Source organism: Hippopotamus amphibius, chromosome 4 (genome assembly GCF_030028045.1).
Source record: "Hippopotamus amphibius kiboko isolate mHipAmp2 chromosome 4, mHipAmp2.hap2, whole genome shotgun sequence".
Classification (NCBI taxonomy): domain Eukaryota; kingdom Metazoa; phylum Chordata; class Mammalia; order Artiodactyla; family Hippopotamidae; genus Hippopotamus; species Hippopotamus amphibius.
The window spans coordinates 84,399,994-84,419,621 of NC_080189.1; the positions used below are offsets into that span (position 1 = coordinate 84,399,994).

At 42.2% G+C, this 19,628-nt stretch overlaps 1 protein-coding gene across 1 annotated transcript in view; it reads right to left on the reverse strand.

Moving 5' to 3' along the window:
• The window catches only part of LAMB1 (laminin subunit beta 1), a 73,294-nt gene that overhangs the window by 37,393 nt on the left and 16,273 nt on the right, over positions 1-19,628 (reverse strand). The window contains exons 8-13 of the mRNA XM_057730310.1: positions 16,246-16,448; positions 14,076-14,196; positions 12,389-12,577; positions 11,948-12,127; positions 11,698-11,810; positions 10,470-10,549 (exon numbers count right to left, since the gene is read on the reverse strand). Coding sequence (XP_057586293.1) covers positions 10,470-10,549; positions 11,698-11,810; positions 11,948-12,127; positions 12,389-12,577; positions 14,076-14,196; positions 16,246-16,448 — 886 coding nt within the window. The remainder of the gene's footprint in view (positions 1-10,469; positions 10,550-11,697; positions 11,811-11,947; positions 12,128-12,388; positions 12,578-14,075; positions 14,197-16,245; positions 16,449-19,628) is intronic.

The window sequence follows — 19,628 nt, forward strand, 5'->3', positions numbered from 1 at the left end:
CAAAGAACCCACTGGACGCAGACCTGCGTTTCCCACTAAACAGTAAATGAGGTGAAACACTAAGGTAGGGTTTTCTTACTTCCTTCATAATATAAGTACATGGAAAAAACACTGCCTACAGATGAATCCCAAACGCCGAGATTGAAAGCTCTCTGTGACCTGGTCTCTTGGTTTTATCTCCCTGCTTTCTCTTCACTGTGCTCTACCTGCGCCATGCTGGGGTTTTCTGTAGATATCACCTATGTTCTTGCTTTGATATCTTATGTCGTTCGCCTTATTTCCAACTGCAACCCCTTTCCTGGGCCTCACACCCAAATATACAACTTCCAGGATAGCTCCAATTTAGCAGTCCCAGAGGTTAACCACAGATCCTAGAGGGCATCCCTCCCATGGGAGAAGACACCACCACCGAGTCGACCACATGAGAAATCAAAAGTTATTCTCTAGATTCCTTCTTCATAGCCAGTCAGGAACCAAATTCTATGATTTCCCCTCCTAGCATTTTGTGTCTCTCTCCCTGCTTTCCACCGGCTAGGCTATGCCTTTCTTCTCTCTCTTGTTCACAGTAAAAAGCAGTTGCAGGCTTCTAATTGGTATCCTTATTGCGAGTCTTCCAATTTCCCAACCTGAACTCTCACCCTCCCCTAGAGCTGCCCGAATGACCTTTCTGAGAGGCACTCGCTGTATCACCTCCCGGCACGCTGGCCTCGGGGAGGTGCACCAGGCCCCCACCATCTGATCCTTCTCTACCTCGTTTCTAGCCTCACCCCTCCGCTTGCCTCTTCAACCACACTGAACTACTTAAGAGTCCCTCCAGTGCACTGGGGGATTCATGACCCCTTCCCTCGGCTTGTATTGTTCCTGCAGCCTGGAATGTCCCGCTCCCTTATCTACCCAGCAAAGATCTACCCATCCTTCTCTCGAGATTCAGCTCACAAATCCCTCCTGCTGTGGTGTCTCCTGACCATCACTCCCCATCCCATAGAAGGCACCACCTTCTCCTTCCTGCCACCGCCTCCTTGCAGGAGAACCAGTGTATTCGCCACATCAACAGCCGAGCCGATCATGCAGTCGGCGCTCATGAAAGCTGAGGCACTGTGTCTGCACACTGGCATGACTGTTCAACGGTCATCCCTTCGTGAAGGCTTGTTTGGTCCCGCCCTCTGCTGTTCTCCAACGGTGCTTTCCGAGGCCCCAGCTGTTCGCTACCTGTGTGGTTAAGATGTCTACCACTTTCTCTCTTGTGCAGCTACTGACAGACCTACTTAACCCCTGAGCTGACTGTAACCTCCTTGAAGGCCTGGACTGTGCCTGATTCACCACGGTTGCCACCCCACCCACCCCTCTATCCCTTCTCTGCAAACGGCGCCTGGCCCAGCGCTCTGCACACAGACGCACCCAAACATTGGTTGAACAAATACATGCATGAAGGATAGGGATTCTGCATAGAAAAAAAGAAAAATAGGAGATTTACTGTAAATAATGCTTGTGCGTTATCAGTCATTATTTTAGGTAATAAAGGCCTCAACGATAACGTATTCATTTTGTTCTATGTTCTTGTCTATCTGTCTTTTTCCTTGGAATCAGGATTTTGTGTACAAGGTAAAACTGAATTACATGCAAAACAAACTTATGGCTAACAAAGAGGGAAGGGGAGGGGCAGGGAGAAATTAGGAATTTGAGATTAACATATGCACTACTATATATAAAATAGATAACCAAGGACCTACTGTAGAGCACAGGGAACTACATTCAATATCTTGTAATAAGCTATAATAGAAAAGAATCTGAAAAAGAACATATATATGTATAATGGAATCACTCTGCTGTACACCTGAAACAATGTAAATCAACTATACTTCAATAAGAAAAAAAGGAAAAAAAACCCTGAATTATATGCATCCATTTTTACTTCATTAAAATCAAGATGTGATTTGGAACTGTTTACTTTAAACCTATTCCCAGAGTTCATTTTTTCTTTCTCATCCCAAAGTTCATTTTAAGCCAAACATTTAAGGCAAGTTACAATTCACAGGAAGACTGCACACTCAGAGGTTTATTAAAAACACTGCAGATAGCCCTGTCATGGTCAAGGTGAAGTCTTCTTCCTGTATGTCATGTAAGTAGTTTTTATCCTACAGGGTTAAGAATACTCAATATCCTGTAGCCAATTCCCAGAGGAGGAAAGCTTGTTCCAATTAGGACCTAGCCCTCTTTAAAGCTAATCCACCAAAAGCCATTTTCCAAAATTCAGGCATCAGACCTGACATCATATGGACGAAAGAAAATCCTTCTTTCCTCCCCAGCAGAGGTTTACTGAGGGAACCAATGTCTCCAACATGAACCACCAAAGAAGAAAACACCCAGATTCTTCCCAATGCCATCCATTACTAGTGAACAAGCAAATGAAGGCCAGGGTAGAGACAGTGGGCAGACTCCCAATACGCTTTTCCCTGCAGCACAATTCCATTGAGGAAAGCACACACCCAAGAACCTGAGCCTGTGAGGGGAAATCCCCTCCTGTCCGCCCTGCAGCCACATGCCTGCGTCCGCACACTTGAACTCTTGTCGCCGGTAGGCGTGGCTCCCATTCAACACTTGTTCCTTTGGTGACCTCATTCTTGGGGCTCTGCCTGCCCCCATGCAGGTGGTCCTCACCTACAGCTCTTAGTTCTTACTCAAAACTGTTCTCTGCTTGTACCCCTCCAGCCATGAATGGGACATTTCCTGGGTTTGCCCAGCTCTCACCTCTAATGCATCCTGTCCCAAACTGCTCGCTACCTCATGCACTGACTTATCTTCAGCTCTGCTATTTCTGTCAGCAGATTTAAAATTCCTCTGATGTAGAACAGACGTATGGTTGCCAAGAGGGAGGGGGTGGGGGAGGGAGGGATTGGGTATTTGGGCTTAGCAGATGCAAACTAGTATATATAGAATGGACAGACAACAAGGTCCTACTGTAGAGCACAGGGCACTATATTCAGTATCCTGTGATAAACCATAATGCTAAAGAATATGAAAAAGAATGTATATATATATACATGTCTAACTGAATCACTTTGCTATACAGCAGAAATTAACACAACACTGTAAATCAATTATACTCCAATTTAAAAAATTCCTCTGACGTAGGTGAGATGTAATCTTCCCTTTCCTTTATCCTCAATATAACACGTGTTATTTCAAGACGGTTCTCAACTCAGCCGTTTTCTCTCATTGTCAAGGCGGCAACCGTAGTCCCATATGTCATTGTTCTACATCTGTTACTCTAGCCAGCTCCTGAGCTGATCTCGCCAGCTCCTCTCTCTCCCCTGCCCAGTCCATCCATCTACACGGCCAAACCAATTTTCCCATAGCCCCGCCTTCATCACTCCACAAAAACCCACAATTGTTTCTTCTTTTATCAAGTCATGGTGCCTCTGCCTGGTTTCCAGCAGCCTCTATAACCCGTCCTCGGAAAACAACCACTTCTCTTTCTGGTGCCTGCCCTTGGCTTTAGCTGAGCCACACTCCTCATACTCTTCCACAAATATTTACTAAGCAAATATTGGCCCTGGCAGCTGTGCTTCCTGATGTCAATGCTCTCCATTTTAGTCCATTGTCAACTCTTTTTTTTTTTTTTCCTGCACCGCATGGCATGCGGGATCTTACCTCCCCAACCAGGGATCAAGCCCGTGCCCTCTGCAGTGGAAGTGTGGAGTCTTAACCACTGGATCGCCAGGGAAGTCCCTGTCAAATCTCTTCTGAACCAATCCTTTCTTCCTTGTTAAGTCCATTATTTCCAGCAAAATGATACGGAGAAAGAAAAATGGGGGGGAAAAAAGTCCCTGTCCTAAAGAACTTCCAATCTAACTGGGGAGATAAACAATAAAGCAATTGACCTGGGGCTTCCCTGGTGGCACAGTGGTTAAGAATCCTCCAGCCAATGCAGGGGACACAGGTTCAATCCCTGGTCCGGGAAGATCCCACATGCCATGGAGCAACTAAGCCCCTGTGCCACAACTACTGAGCCTGCACTCTTAGCCCTTGAGCCACAACTGCTGAGCCTGTGTGCCACAATTACCGCAGCCTGCATGCCTAGAGCCTGTGCTCCACAACCAGAGAAGCCACCACAATGGGAAGCCCACGCACCACAACAAAGAGTAGCCCCCACTTGCCACAACTAGAGAAAAAGCCCCTACAGAGCAACAAAGACCCAACATAGCCAAAAATAGATAAAACAAATAAATTTATTAAAAAAAAAAAAGAAAAAGCAATTGACCCATACAACCAATCAAACTGCAGGAAGTGCCCATACAGAGCTAAGAGCAAAGAACAATGGGTAAGAGGAAGACACTGCTCATCTGACTAAGGAGATGAGGGGACGCCAGGACAGAGGTAGCCCTGAAGGTTGCAATGAGAGGACAGGAAGACAGGACCCAAGAGGGGTCATGGAGGAACGTGAGCAGACACGGTCAAGATCAGACCAGGTCTTGACCACACCACACTCATCCCATCTGTGCCTTCACCCCAAAGCTCAAATCCCACCCCCTCCAGAGTAAGAGAAAAGATTTATTACATGTCATTGTTCTTTCCTGTGTTCAAGCAAAAATCAAATTAACAGGAATGGTACACTTTACAATTTTATATGTCCCACCCCCCCCGCCCCCCCACCAATTTCCCTGTAACTAGATACAAATGCAATTCAATGGATCAGTGAGGTAGAATAATGAATGACATATGAAAGTGAGTCAAAAATTATCTGCACTCCGGTTATATTAAAACTTCTGTAAATTCTACAGCCAGAGTGCAGATAATTTTTGACTCACCCTAGTGAAACACAATACATTAGGGCCTGCGGCAGGCAGAATGATAATTCCCAAAGATGTCCACATCCTCACCCCTGGAATCTGTGGATACATTCCCTCATGCGGCACAAAGGACTTTCCTAATGGGGTCAAGGTTAAGGACCTTGAGATAAGAGATTATCCTGGGTTACCCAGATGGGCCCAAGTGAATCACACGAATCCTTAGAAGTGGAGGAGGAAAGCAGAGGAGTGGGTCAGAGCTGTGGCACGAGAAGAACCTGACCCACCATTGTTGGCTGTGAAGGTTAAAGAAAGAGGCCAGGAATGTGGACAGCTTCTAGAAGCTGGGAACGGCCCTCAGCTGAGAGCCAGCAGGCAAATGGGAACCACATCCTACAACCAAAAGGAACTTAATTCTGCCAACAACAAAAATGAGCTGCAGAGAGTCTCCCCAGAGCCTCCAGGTGGAAACACAGCACCCCCAACATATTGATTTTAGTCCCCTGAGACTGTGTCTGACACACAGGACTGTAAGATAATAAATTTGTTGTTTTAGGCCACTAAGTGGTAGTAATTTGTTATAGCAGCAAAAGAAACCTAATACAGGCCCTATTTTCTTCCTCAAAGGGTAAAGGCCAAGATTATTTCTCAAAAGGGAACCCTCCTACACTATTGGTGGGAATGTAAATTGGTGCAGCCACTATGGAAAACAGCATGGAGGTCCTTCAGAAAATTAAAAACAGAGTTGCTGTATGATGCAGCAATCCCACTTCTGGGTATACATCCAGAGAAAACCATAATTTGAAAAGATACATGCACCCCTATGTTCACAGCAGCACTATTTACAATAGCCAGGACATGGAAACAACCTAAATGTCCATCGACAGATGAATGAATAAAGAAGATGTGGTACATATATATACCATGGAATACTACTCAGCCATAAAAAAGAACAAAATAATGCCATTTGCAGAGACATGGATGATGGACCTAGAGATGATCATACTAAGTGAAGTCAGACAGAGAAAGACAAATATTATATGACATCACTTATATGTGGAATCTAAAGTATGACACAAATGAACTTATCTACAAAACAGCAACAGACTCTCAGATATAGGCAACAGACTTGTGGTTGCTAAGGTGGGGGAGGGATGGATTAGTACTTAGGGTGAGCAAACACAAACTATTATATATAGGATGGATAAACAAGTTCCTACTGTATAGCACAGAGATCTATTTTCAATATCCTGTAGTAAACCATAATGGAAAAGAATATGAAAAAGAACATATAGAGATGTATAACTGAATCACTTTGCTGGACAGCAGAAATTACTACAACATTGTAAATCAGCTATATTTCAGTAAAATAAATTGTAAAAAAGATCATTTCTCAAAAACACAGATTTCTCATAAATATAGAAATTAGCAACTATTGGAAGGAAAACTCTTTCACTTCAACAGTGATGAACAGGGAAAATACTGTACAATCTAAATGTTACTACTAAGAAATTAAGCAAAACATAAACTTCCCTGTTGGTGCAATGGTTAAGAATCCACCTGCCAATGCAGGGGACACAGGTTCAATCTCTGGTCTGGGAAGATCCCACATGCTGGGGAGCAACTAAGCCCATGTGCCACAACTACTGAGCCCACATGCCACAACTACTGAAGCCCATGTGCCTAGAGCCCACGTTCTGCAACGAGAAGCCACCGCAATGAGAAGCCTGCGCACCAGAACGAAGAGTAGCCCCCACTTGCCACAACTAAAGAAAGCCCGTGCAGCAGCAACGAAGACTCAACATAGCCAATAAATAAATAAACTTATTTAAATAAATAAAATTCATTTAAATAAATAAAATTTATTTATTTAAATAAACTATCTATTTAAAAGAAAAACATTAAAGGATAAACAGCACCACTCATAATGACCACTACTCCGTTCAATGCTGAAATCTCCAAAATCCTGATTACAAATAAGAGTTGGTTGCACGCTGATGAGCAGTCAGCACCATGTATTTTATCCAGGAACTTTCCCACCCCCCACCAACCCCCACCACCAATTCCCCCACAACTAGAGTACTTTCTTAAAAGGTAGGAGCTGTGTTCTATCATCTCTTTATGTCCAGCTGCCATAGCAATTAGCAAGGGTTAGATACACCAGTCATTCAATACAGTGATGAAAATACCTATTAACTTCTGCTCTGGTTTCGGAGTACCATAAATTTCAGTTCCTCATTTACTGAGCACCTACCACTGTGCTGGGGACAAAGGGAGAGGCAAAAACAGACAAGACACAATCCCTGTCCAAAGAGACCTTTCAAAGATAAACAGCTATAACACAAAGCAGAATGAGCTCTAACAGAGATGCAGAAGTAATGTGTTTTCACAACAAGGGAGGATTGGGGACTTCAGTCAAAGGAGAGGTCTTCAAAAAAGTGGTGGGCTTCAAGCCAGATACCAAAATGCTAAATTTAACCGAGGAAATAACTTGGAAGGATGTTGTCAAGCTGTTTATATTTTTCAACGTTTTATACATTTGCAAGCAGCATTTACTTAGCAACCACTCTTATTTATTCATTAAAGCAGGTTATCTACTAGGCAAAATGTCATTAACCTGGCCTGAGTCACATTATTTAAATCAATTAGGTCTTACTGTAAAACATTCCCAAGTTCAGACTAGCTGTCAACACAATAGGCACGGATTACTATACTTTTATTGTTCTACCAAAAGCCATTCAGCTCATTAAACAAAACATTTAAAAACTTTTTCCACCTCATGACTTTACACTTAATCTGGCCCTGGCCAAAGTAACTAAGGAATGTTTGGGGTTGATTTAGAGATTGCCTCTCCCAAGGAGGGCATGTTTAATTTTTTACCGTAAAAATCTTTTGTTTCTCAAATTCTTTCACTCAGTCAACATTTATTCAACATGTGTCCGAGGCAAAGCAAAGTACACATAATACTGTCAGGTGGAAGATATTTATCAGTGTTTGCAACAAATCAATCATTCAGCAAGTATAACCCTGAGCATCTGTTATGCACCAAGCATTCTAGAAGAACTGGTGCTTTAGAAGACAGCCTCCATCACCTCTTTTGGACCCTTTAAGTCCTGTGGAGAAAAACAACCTTGAAAAGGATGACTATAGAACACTGAAGAGTCACGAGACTAGAGGCATCTTGAAAGTTTCTTTTTTTCTCCCACCAATGATGCCAAAAGATAAGGCATCTATGTCATCAATCATGCCAGAAAGAGCAAATTATCTGCTTTCGTGAAGATTTTTCACATAGGTATATGCATAACTGATTCACTTTGCTGTACAGCAGAAACTAATGCAACATTGTAAATCAACTATACTCCAATCAAAATTTAAAAAAAAACTTCTTTAAAATGTTTTGTTTCACAAACTCTCTTGACTAGCACATTCTGGTTTTTATACATTTTTGCAGGAGAGATGAGGGGTAGGCCAGGGGCTGTGCGTGGGTGGATTTAGAGACAGGAAGGAAGTGTGTGTGGGGGAGGGGCAGAAAGGGAGTGTACTTACAGAAACCATTTAGGGTAAAGGCACACAGGACATTCCTGAGTTTGGGACATAACTTGGAGAATCACGTATGCCGTTTTCCTCTAACTGAGAGGGATTTTCAGAGTGATGACAACTCTGAATTGAGGAATCAATTACTAAAGGAAGCATCAGCATGCGTTCTGGGAGTCACCAAGGAAAGTTAGAGAAGTGATTTCATTAGCAGAGAGAGCAGTTGGTCTCTCTTTCCGCTTTTATGGAATTATCGTTGCTTCCTCCCCTCTGGAGGTTTTCTAAGAACAGACATTCACCCCGGAGTTCTGGATGCTACATGCTGTCCCGAGCTTACTGCACAATCTGGAACAGAACAAACCCAAATACAGAGGCCAAACAGAACATGTTCTTGCTGCCTAAAATCCCATTCCTGCCCAAGCAGACTACTATGGTGTTGGGAAATCTTCTTGTAAGAGAGTCAATTTTTGAATCCATGAGGCTTGCTCAATGAATTCTGCATGTTCTCCCGGGGAAGATTCAGGGCCACAAGGAAACATCTGTCTATCCTCCCAACAGTCACTCACACTATTTTTACCAGATGTTCTGAATCTGATCCAGTAACACACAGAGACCAAAATTCTCTTTGACTCAAAGGTAATTAATCCAACTCCCACAAGTTTAACATCTTGCCAAAATGTGTATTTTGATCACTTTGGGGAGAGCATCACATCTCATCGATTCCAGGAATATCAACATATTTAAGTCACTAATATTATTGTATGTAATCTTCATTAATGTGCTTGCCAGTTGGAAAAAATGAAGCAGTGAAGAAGAAAATGAAGAGTCTTTACACAAATCAAAATGAGACTCCATTTTCCGTCTTTTAGACTTGCAAAAAATAAAAGTTTTGATGATACCAGCTGCTGGTGGGGGGTGGGGAAAAAGGTACTTTGTAACTGGCTGGGAGGAAAAGAGACTAGCACCATGTGTCTGAAGAACAATCTGACATCCTCTAGCAAAAGAGAAAATGCACATGTATTTTGACTTAGCAGTTCCATCACTGGAAACCCAATCTATAGATATGTCTACAAACGTTCATCAAGATTATCACTAAGGATAGTCACCGCAACATTTTTAAAAAGCAAAAAAAAGAAAAAGAAAGAAATTAATAAATCATGGCACTATCACATGATAGAACACAAAAAAGAGGTAGATGAATAGATGCTGATATTAAAAAAACTCTAAATTAAAAAGCAAGTTGCAGAGTAATGTACATACATATATTACTGTGATTTATAAAAATGTCTGTTAAGCTAAAAAGGAAATCATGGACCATATTTTTTGTACTTGTCTGTTTAAAAAATAACACCTCACATGTTATTTCAAAAGAAATGAGAGGAAAAAATTGTCATTTTTACGTGTATTCTCAGTACTATTATTAATTTCTAGAGAGACACAAGGAACTGTTAACAGTGGCACTTCAAGGCAATGGAACTTGGTGGGGAAAAAAGGCAGGATGCCTGTTTGAATTGTTTGAATTTTTTTAAAACCATGGGCATATATTGTTTCCATAATTTAAAAAAATACCAAAAAATAAAATACAAACAAAGAACACTATTAAAAACCAAGAAACAGTAACCAACAAGGACCAACTATATAGGACAGGGAACTATACTCAATATTTTATAATAACCTATAAGGGAAGAGAATCTGAAGAACATATATATATATATATGTGTATAAAACTGAATATATACATATATAACTGAATATATACATATATAACTGAATATACATATATAACTAAATATATACATATATAACTGAATTGCTGTGCTGTACACCTGAAACTAACATGATATTGTACATCAAACTATACTTCAATTAAAAAAAAAGCAAAAAACTAAAGCAATATGAAAAAATAAAATACAACAAACAAAAAACCCAAGAAATATGGACAAGAGAAGGCTTCAAAGATAACTCTTGGAATGAATAAACCTTTGAAAATCTTGAGAGCACAGGTAAAAGTGATTATCAGGCATTCAAATCAAAGGTGAATGCACTCTGCCTATCTTCTTAGGAGACACTGAACATCACCCTCGTCCTAGAGGACACGAGGACCCCGGGGGTGACTGAGCTTGAGACTGTCAGAACAGCTCCACTCACCTATTGTTTAAGGCTCCCCCAAGGTCACAGTCACAAGGTCGACATCCATCCAAGTCGTTGCTTAAGCCCCAGTGCTCTGGCTGCAGAACAAGAGATTAAATATCTAAAGGGGGGTTCCTGTAATTATATAATAGACTCAGCAAGAGACAAGTTACGGCGTGTTTTGGATGTTCCACCAAACGTTCATTTGCACTGTGAAAGCAGAAAGCCTACAAAAGGCGTGAGTAGGTGTGTTCTAGCATAAAGAACCCGAGCTGTGGGTCACTAGGGTCAGAGAGGGTTGCATACACCCATGTGGTAACCCCAGATCAGAGCAGTTTCTTTGCCCTGAAAAGAGCCTTCATCCAAGAATTAGCATGAGCTAGCAGCTAACATACCAGTTTTCTTCATTAGAATTACTCTGGCAGTGACAGAGTAATTATGAAAGCAATCCCAAGCATTTTTAAAAGATATAAAATATAAAATAATTTTTAAAAAATGACTCGCATAATCACTCCACACAGAATCACTATAGTGAACTTTTTGGTCTCTTTCCTTCCAGATTTTGTTTTTCTTGATGAACTTTTCCTCTACATAATCAAGATACTACTCACATCCTGTGTTTTTTTCACACCAGCATAAGCATTTCCTCATGTTATCATCATTTTCAATGGCAACCACATACCACACTGTACAGAAACCCCCAAATTTACTTAACTATTTTCCCTACTGTTGCTACCAAGTTCTTTTGCTATGATTAATAAAAGATGCAATGAGTCTTCTGGTGAATATATCTTTGCCCAATTTTCTGATTATTTCATTATGATAGATTCCCAGAAGTGGGATTGCTGGGTCAAAGGGTATGCACATTTCTACAGGCTACGGATATACAGCTCCAAAATGCTTTTCGCAAAGTATTAACCAATCTCTATTTCCACCAGCAGCACACGACTAGCCCCCCTTCACTATGTCCTCACTTGATAGTCAGCATTCCTATTTTAAAAACAACTTTTGTTAATTTTGTCTGTAAAAATGGTATTTCACTGTGGTTTTATTTTACAATTCTAACAGCAACGGTGAATGTCTGGTCAAAATTATTCATTAGCAATTCCTCCTTTGTGAATTATCTACTGGTCGCTTTTATATTTACATAAAAGAGTGATGGTAGAACCTACAACTGTGAAAATCGTTCTTTACTGAAATGTCATATTTACAAACCACCCATCCCACGTAACCAGGATTTACCTACCAGACACTGGTCACAATGCTGTCCTGTCACCAGACGCTTACAGTAGCAGTAACCAGTCTCAGAATCACAAGGATTCCCACCAGGAATCGTTCCCAGAGGATTGCAAGCACAAGCTTCATTAAAGATAAAATGAAGTAAAGAAACACATACCAAGTGAGTCTGTAGTAGTTGACTGGATTAAGAATTGCAAAGTAAAATGGGAATTATGTGCACATGAGAACTCACAAACTTTTTGAACACATGTACTTACATTTACAACCAAAGGGATCTTCAGGGCTTAAACCATAGAAGCCTTCTTTGCAGATATCACAATGTTCTCCTTCCACGTGTAATTTACACCGACACTGACCAGCAATGAGACCGGCAGAAAAATCCGTGTAACTGTCACAGATTCCCCGGTTCTGAGAACCAGCCGGGTCACAGGTACATTCTAGGAAGAATAAGAAGCACCAGGTAACACAATGTGTGTGCTCGTATAAACACATACGTTCCCCTATCCCTCCAAATGTCACAAAAAGAGACTCAAAAGGCTGGACTACTAAGTAAATTCCACCCCCGGCATCCTATACAGCAGCTAAAATAAGGCTGGGTCCGAGCCCTGAGAGAAGGATGGAGACTACCAGACTATTCAAGCTGAAAGGGGACTTAAACAGGTCCCCCCCCGCCCCGCCCCGTGACTGCCCCCACGTACGTTCACAGAGATTAGGATCCCGGACGTCCCTCTCCGGGTGCTGGTAGTAAAACGGTTTGCACTGCTCACAGTTGCGCCCCATTGTGTTGTGCTGGCAGTCATCACACACCCCTCCGCTGACGTTGCCAGTGGCCAGGTAGACTGCCATGTCGAAGTGGCACGAGCTGGAATGTTCGTTGCAGTTACACTCTGCGAGACAAGACCGACGTCAAGAAATGCCTCTTCAGTCTGCTTAACAGCGGGGGATGGGGTTGGTAGGAAGGAAGCTCATTTTGGAAACTGGGGGTGACGTTCAATTAATAAGAAGGTGCTGGCGGTGAAAGGGACACATCTGCTTATGACATCAGTTTCCATCCTAAATCATGCTGGAAACCTTCCGAGTGAGACCTTTATGAAACAACCTCACCTGCCCTCTTTGGAAGAGAACGGGCTATAAGAAGTTGAAAAGCTCTGGGGGACATCCCCTTGGAGGCTCACCCACAGGAAGGCTGCATCGCACAGAGGATGCAGTTTGGTCATGCACGGGGTGGGACGGGAATACATCACTCCAGACGGGTTTCTAGGCGATACGTCCCTGGGGAAGCCTGTCTGGGGTGCTGGCTTTGAGGAACGTGGTATGAAGGCCAGATTCCCTTCCTCCCGGTTCCCGCCACCACACCAGGTCAGGCTCTGTTGATCAGACCCTTAACAGCCATCTAGCCGGCCTTCCGGGTCTTTCTGTCCCTCCTCTAGCCCATTTGCCAGAGTCCTCTTGGTCCAACCCAGCTTTAACCACCTCTCTCTCATGCTCGACAATTCCCATTGCCTCCTCTTGTCTTCTCACAGTGAAGCTTAACTCAGTGGGGGCCTCACAGGGCTCTACACACTGGCCTTATCCATCCTGTAGGGAGGGACTGTGTCGTCCTGCCCTGGACACGCTGGTTTAATTAAAGCCCGGAATCATGAATTACACTGCAGTGTCACGAGAGTGTCCTTGGAGCCTTCTGTTTTGTGTTCTTCTTATCTGAACTCCCTTCCACCGTCCCCCCGCTTTCTTCTCTTTACCTAAACAACCCTAACTATTTGTTAAGGGCCAGCTGGTTGTCCTTACCAACAAGACCTTGACCACTCCAGCCCTCACTGTTTCCTGAGCTCCTGGAACAGTCCTCCGTGGGGGAGAGGCAGGCACGCCTCGCAGGGACGATAGTCTATCAGAATACTGTGTGGGTGGGGAGGGTGCTGGTGTTTCAAACCACCCCTCTGCCCAGAGAATAGCATCGGGAGGGACGGGTGGATGGGTGGGTGGATGGGCGGATGGATGGATGGAGAGACGCCACAGGCCGCAGCGGCGCTGGCACAGAAACAGGGCTGACAAGTACTCCATCTCTCTTAGACCTTCCTGATCCACCACGCCATCGTTTTCATTCATTGTTCCCTCATGGTCATCTTGCCTTAAAAACACGTACAACGTCAGGGATGGCATCTCTGTCTTCTACTAAATCTACCAAACACATAGGTGTTGCTTAAATACGAAGTGATTAATTTAACTGACTGGATAGTGGCTTCCTAGGAGTACCAAGGTGAGACTAGGGAAAGGGTAGTAACTTTTCTTCCTTTTGCAGACCAGTGTACTATTACAGCGTCTCTACTCAGAAAATGGATACGGGGGTCTGAGTTGATTCAGAACGTCCCTTTGCCTGAGACTTACTTTTACAGGCATTGCTGTTTCGACCTTCAGCGGGTCTCCAAGGTAAATCATGGTAGAAATCCATGCACTGTTCACAGTTTAAGCCCTTGGTGTTATGCCTGCACATGCAGTGTCCATGAACCTTGAAAGTTACAAAAACAGGGAAAAGAAAAGTAAGAGATACTAATGGCCAGACCTTCCCCACAATCAATAGACAATACCAACTCCTTTTCATACGAATCCTAATCTCAAGCTCACCACAATGAGGGTTTCTTTGTTTTTATTGCTTTAATTATCATCTCTAAGAACAGTTCCTACTATATAATGGGTACTCAATAAATATTTTATTGAAGTATTGAAGTATGGATGATAAAATATAAATACTGTATTGAAGTACTGATGAGAACAAAATTAGTCACTTAATTTTTAAAAAAAACAAACTAGTTACTTAACAGTTAAAAAAAATCTATTATAACAGAAATCAAAAAAAGTTATAATGGAAAACTAAATGTGTACACACCACCCAGGAACCAAGTCAGTTTACAGCAACTTTTACCCCATGCCATACAAAAAGACAGGTTTCCTCTGCTTGCTTTGTTTGGTTTTTGACTCATGGCTCAGCATTTAAAAATATTTTTTCAACTCTAAATGAGATTTTAAGAATTAATTAGCTATCACATTTATATTTTTAAGGAAAGAAATATAAAATGTCAGAAAAGGATACAGATTATTTTGCTTCAGGAAGGGCCACAATGTGCTCCTTTGTACCACGCCACCGATCACACTTGAGCCCGAGGCACATACATGATAAAGCAATTCTTTCCGTCAAGCAAATATGCACGTACACGGGTCCCTTACCTTAACACTAGTTTCTACAGGATGGAATTCAGAAACAGGATAGACAGGTCCACCCTGAACCCACCTTGACAGGAGTGCAGTTAGCAGAAGACTAAAATCCTCTCACTACAAGGTGCTTTCAGGTAGACTGAAAAACAGTCCCAAAGCCCACACCACAGGACGCTAGAGCGTCTGAATCTACAGTACAACGTCCTGTGAGAGGCACGGTAGTGACACGCCTGTATGAAGTTGGCTACACGCAGGATCTGTTACACTGAGCAGTAAATATCACCTACCCAGCATTCTCTGAAAGATGCAGCACAAAGATTAAAAGGACACATTCTCCCTTTGGGCCCTGTGAAAAATTCAACTTTGTGCAATGAAAGTTCTGAATGGAGGAAAGGGAAGGCAGAAGTTTTATTTTTTATTTTATTTTTATTTTTTTGGCACACGGGCTTAGTTGCTCTGCGGCATGTGGTATCTTCCTGGAGCTGGGATCGAACCTGTGACCTCTGCATTGGCAGGCAGATTCTTAACCACTGCGCCACCTAGGAAGCCCAAGGCAGAAGTTTTAGACTGCTGAATACAACTCAATCCTGCTCCTTCGCCTTCTTAGAAGAGGATTCACAATCTTTGAAAAGGCCATTAACAATCTTTGAAAAGGCCAACAGCAACTAAGCAAGGCACACCTTTCATCAAGAAGCAAGGGCCCTTTGGCAAATTACCTACACTCTGGTCTCTTCTAACAAGAATCACCAATTCACTTAGAAACTGCTAAAACACCCTAACTTTATCCACTTGGCAAATCACTCAAGACCTCTATTTTTAAAATTACTTAATTCGAAAACACAGCATAAAAGTGGGAAAAGGATGAAACTAGAAGATTAAGAAACAAAGTCCCATTTGACTCCTAAATGGTATCCCGTGGTTCTAGGTTCAAATTTCCAGTGTCTCTGGGCTGGGGTCAATTTATGCCTTCTGGCATGAAGGCTGGAATGCTTGTGGTTTTTAATCTTCCCTCAAGTAAAGGAAGATGTGACTGTTATGTAGAAAACTTTTTAATCCTTGTTGACTAAAACATCTACCGTAGCAGCAGTCCACAGTGACAATTTCCATAAATTCAGTGTCTATGAAACGAGTGTTCCTTACATTCTCGTAGTCCAAGAATATCAGCAAACAGAAAATGAAAAAAAAAAAAAAAAAATCAACCACTGAAAAGGTAAAAAGGAGTAAATATAAATAGCAGTCTGGAAAAATAAAACCCCAAATAAAAAGGCTTAAGGTAAGACTAGCTACGTTCTGCCTTTTAGAATCACCTGTACAAAGGAGAAAGCCACCCAGAACACATTCTTACCATTCCTTCTACTTCTTCATTGACTCCATCCACCGGGGCACACTCGCTGGCGTGGCCATAGCAGAAGCAATTTCCTCGAACCACCATATCGTAAACCGCATAATAGTATTTTTCTCTGATTTCCATTCTGGAATCCAAAAGGTTATCTCCCAAAGTATGTAGTTTTACAAACTTGATTCTCAAATTGGTGATTTTTAAGAGATCTACGAAGGTCATCAAAAAGATGAAAAGTTTCATCAAAGAAGCAAGACTTCCTTTGCAATTAGACAACTTTTCTTCTCTTTATAGAAAAGCATGACAAATAAAAATGGCTTGTTTACCCCCCTTGCATGACCCTAGATGCATGCAATAATAATGTGACAATCTCTGGAAGAAAGGTTACTCCCTCCTTGTCAGTTTAACAGGAACATCTACCCTGTGATGGATTTGTTGGCAGGCTGATGTTTCAGGAAGAAGTGTCCAAGTGGAGAAATTTAAGAATGCAGTTGCATAATTGCCAGAAGCCACTGGCACATAGTAAACTATTGCAGGGACTTCCCTGGTGGCGCAGTGGTTAAGACTCTGCGCTCCCAATGCAGGGGGCCGGGGTTCTATCTCTGGTCACGGGACTAGATACCACACACATGCCACAACTAAGAGTTCACACGTCACAACTAAGGAGCTGGCAAGCCGCAACTAAGGTGTCCACGTGCCACAACTAAGACCTGGTGCAACCAAATAAATAAGTAAATAAGTATTAAAAAAAAAAAAAAAAACTATTGCAATACCATCTGGTTCCCACAGCAATTAGTCTCAAAATCAGAAAACTCCACTCAGGTGGGAGTTTATCAAAGCACTCCGATTCTCATTATTATTATAAGATAGTTAGAAATATGTTTGTGATAATCTTTGGAGAGGAAAATGCTATCTGAAGTTTCTCACCATTTAGATATAATCCAAGTTACTAAAACCAATTTAACACGATAGAATAATAATAATCCAGGGCCTGGCTATTCAACCGAGTTTGGAAGCACCACCACAATCTACAACTTCTGGGTCCTAGTTCTACAGTACAATTTACCAATATAATTGCCAATATAAGACAGTGGCATGAAGAGATAAAGGAGCTTAGTATTGGGATGTTGGGGCAAATTATTTTTTCCTAAACAGAAGTTACTTCCAGACCAATATCTCTTATTTGATCTTTTCTTCCTTTTCCTGGGTCTATCGGCTTATGCTTATTACAGAAGCAGGGCCGTCAATTACATTCTCTAATAACTTGATAAACCAAGAGTCATTCAACCTTCTCCATCAGTGTTTTCATTAATCACTACGTTGCTCTTGCTGAAGGGGACCCCCAAAAGACTCATTCGTCCACCTGCCCTTCCCTTTTAGCTCTGTAGCCTAAAAATTGCTCCTAAGCTTTACTTTCATTTCTGCTGATAGGTTTTTAAAATTTACAACACAGGACAACGGGGCATGGGCTCAACGTATCATATACTTTCAAAGCCCCGATACAATTTTAAATACTTATAATATATGCATAGCTTACAGTGAAGACTATGGAAATAGCTGTGGGTTGAAAGAGAAAGTCCATGAGTCCACGCATTCAACTTAGGCTTTTTGTAAACTCAAAAACTAAACAGAGAAACCGTGGTGCTACTTTGCTGAATGGAACTTCTGAATGCCAGCATTTCCTCCCGCACAGAATGAGCACAAGCGCCTACTGATGAAAGGCCAAACAGCAAACGTGGAGAGCAGCTGGAGTGTTTAGAAGCCCTTGAGCTGGTCTCTGGGGAGGCCCTCAGAAGAGCAAACACTTTCCCTCACTCTCTCCTGCCACATTTAACAACAGCTAAGCCTCGTACTGACTGCTGTTCTAAGAGGCACGAGCGCTGCTGAAGTGAGTCTCAGAGGCCGCAACAATAGGGACAACTGAAGAGAGACTGTTCCTTTGATTGCAGAGTAAATCCAAAGCATGATCTGTTACAATGGATGCTTCTTTAATACAGAAATGGGTTTCCTGATGCCATTTAACAGCCAAAGACAATAGAGTTACAACGGCAGCACATTCTCAAGTCCCACAATTTCACCCAAAAGGAACAGACAGTGAGTCATTTCAGGGACCCAGGAATGTTGGTCACGGAGCCCGTGCAGACATTTCTCACAACTGGATTTTGAGATCGGGGAGGACAGGCCTTCCAGAGCTCACTCAGAAAGGGCACAGCACTGGACATGCCATTAAATATTTGCTTGATATCATACTCAATGAAATGTCAGACAGAGAAAGACAAATACCGTATGATATCGCTTATACATGGAATCTAATTTTAAAAAATGATACAAATGAACTTATTTACAAAACAGAAAGACTTACAATATCCAAAACAAACTTATAGTTACCAAAGGGGAAACGTGGGGGGTAGGGATGAACCAGGAGTTTGGGATTAACATACACACACTCCTATACATACGGTAGATAACCAACAAGGACCTGCTGTATAGCATAGGGAATTCTACACAATCCTGGGATAACCTATACGAGAAAACAGCCTGAAAAATCATGAACATATGTATATATAAAACTGAATCATTCTGCTGTATACCTGACACTAACACAACATTGTAAATCAACTATACTCCAACAAAACTTTTAAAAAATAAAATAAAATTTTTAAATAAATGAATATTTGTTTGACAATAGAATGGCTGACTAAATTACAGACCAGAGACGGAGTGGGCCATGTGTAAAATTAATTTAAGGGGGGGAAACAGCACTTTTCTGGTAAGATTTCCTGGACTCCTTCCATGCTACTCTTCCCTGCTGTGAGCCGGGAAATGCCATGAGGCTTTGGTTCAAATGAGGGCCACGCTCAGCTGAGAATGACCAGCAAGACCACGCCCCACCTCTGCTCAACGGACTGCACCTCAGTAGCTGGAGAGGGGGGCTTACCCTCACTCTGAGGTGCGGGACCCGTCTACAAAAGGCCTGAGTGACAGCTGACGGCAGCGACAACACCAACAGTGGCAGCGGCTTCACGGATGCAACACTTTCTATGCATCGGGCCCTTCGGTGAAGTCATTTATATATATTAACTCATTTTCCTTCCACAACAACCTTAAGGTCAGTATGACTATTTCTCTTTCCAGATGAAAAAGTAGAAGCAAAAAAACAAGTTGTAAGTAAATTATTTGCCCAACGTCACAGAGCTCTAATATGCTGGAGCTGGAACTTTAACCCAGCTCGGTTGGACTCCAAAGCCCATTCCTTTCATTAGGGTACATTCTGCCTCCCCAGAAGATTAAAATGTATAATAAAGACACGAGCCTGGTTGCTGGATGCTGGAAAGCCCTCTGAACTGAGAATCCTAAGACGTGCATTTGGAACCTGACATTAATAGTTA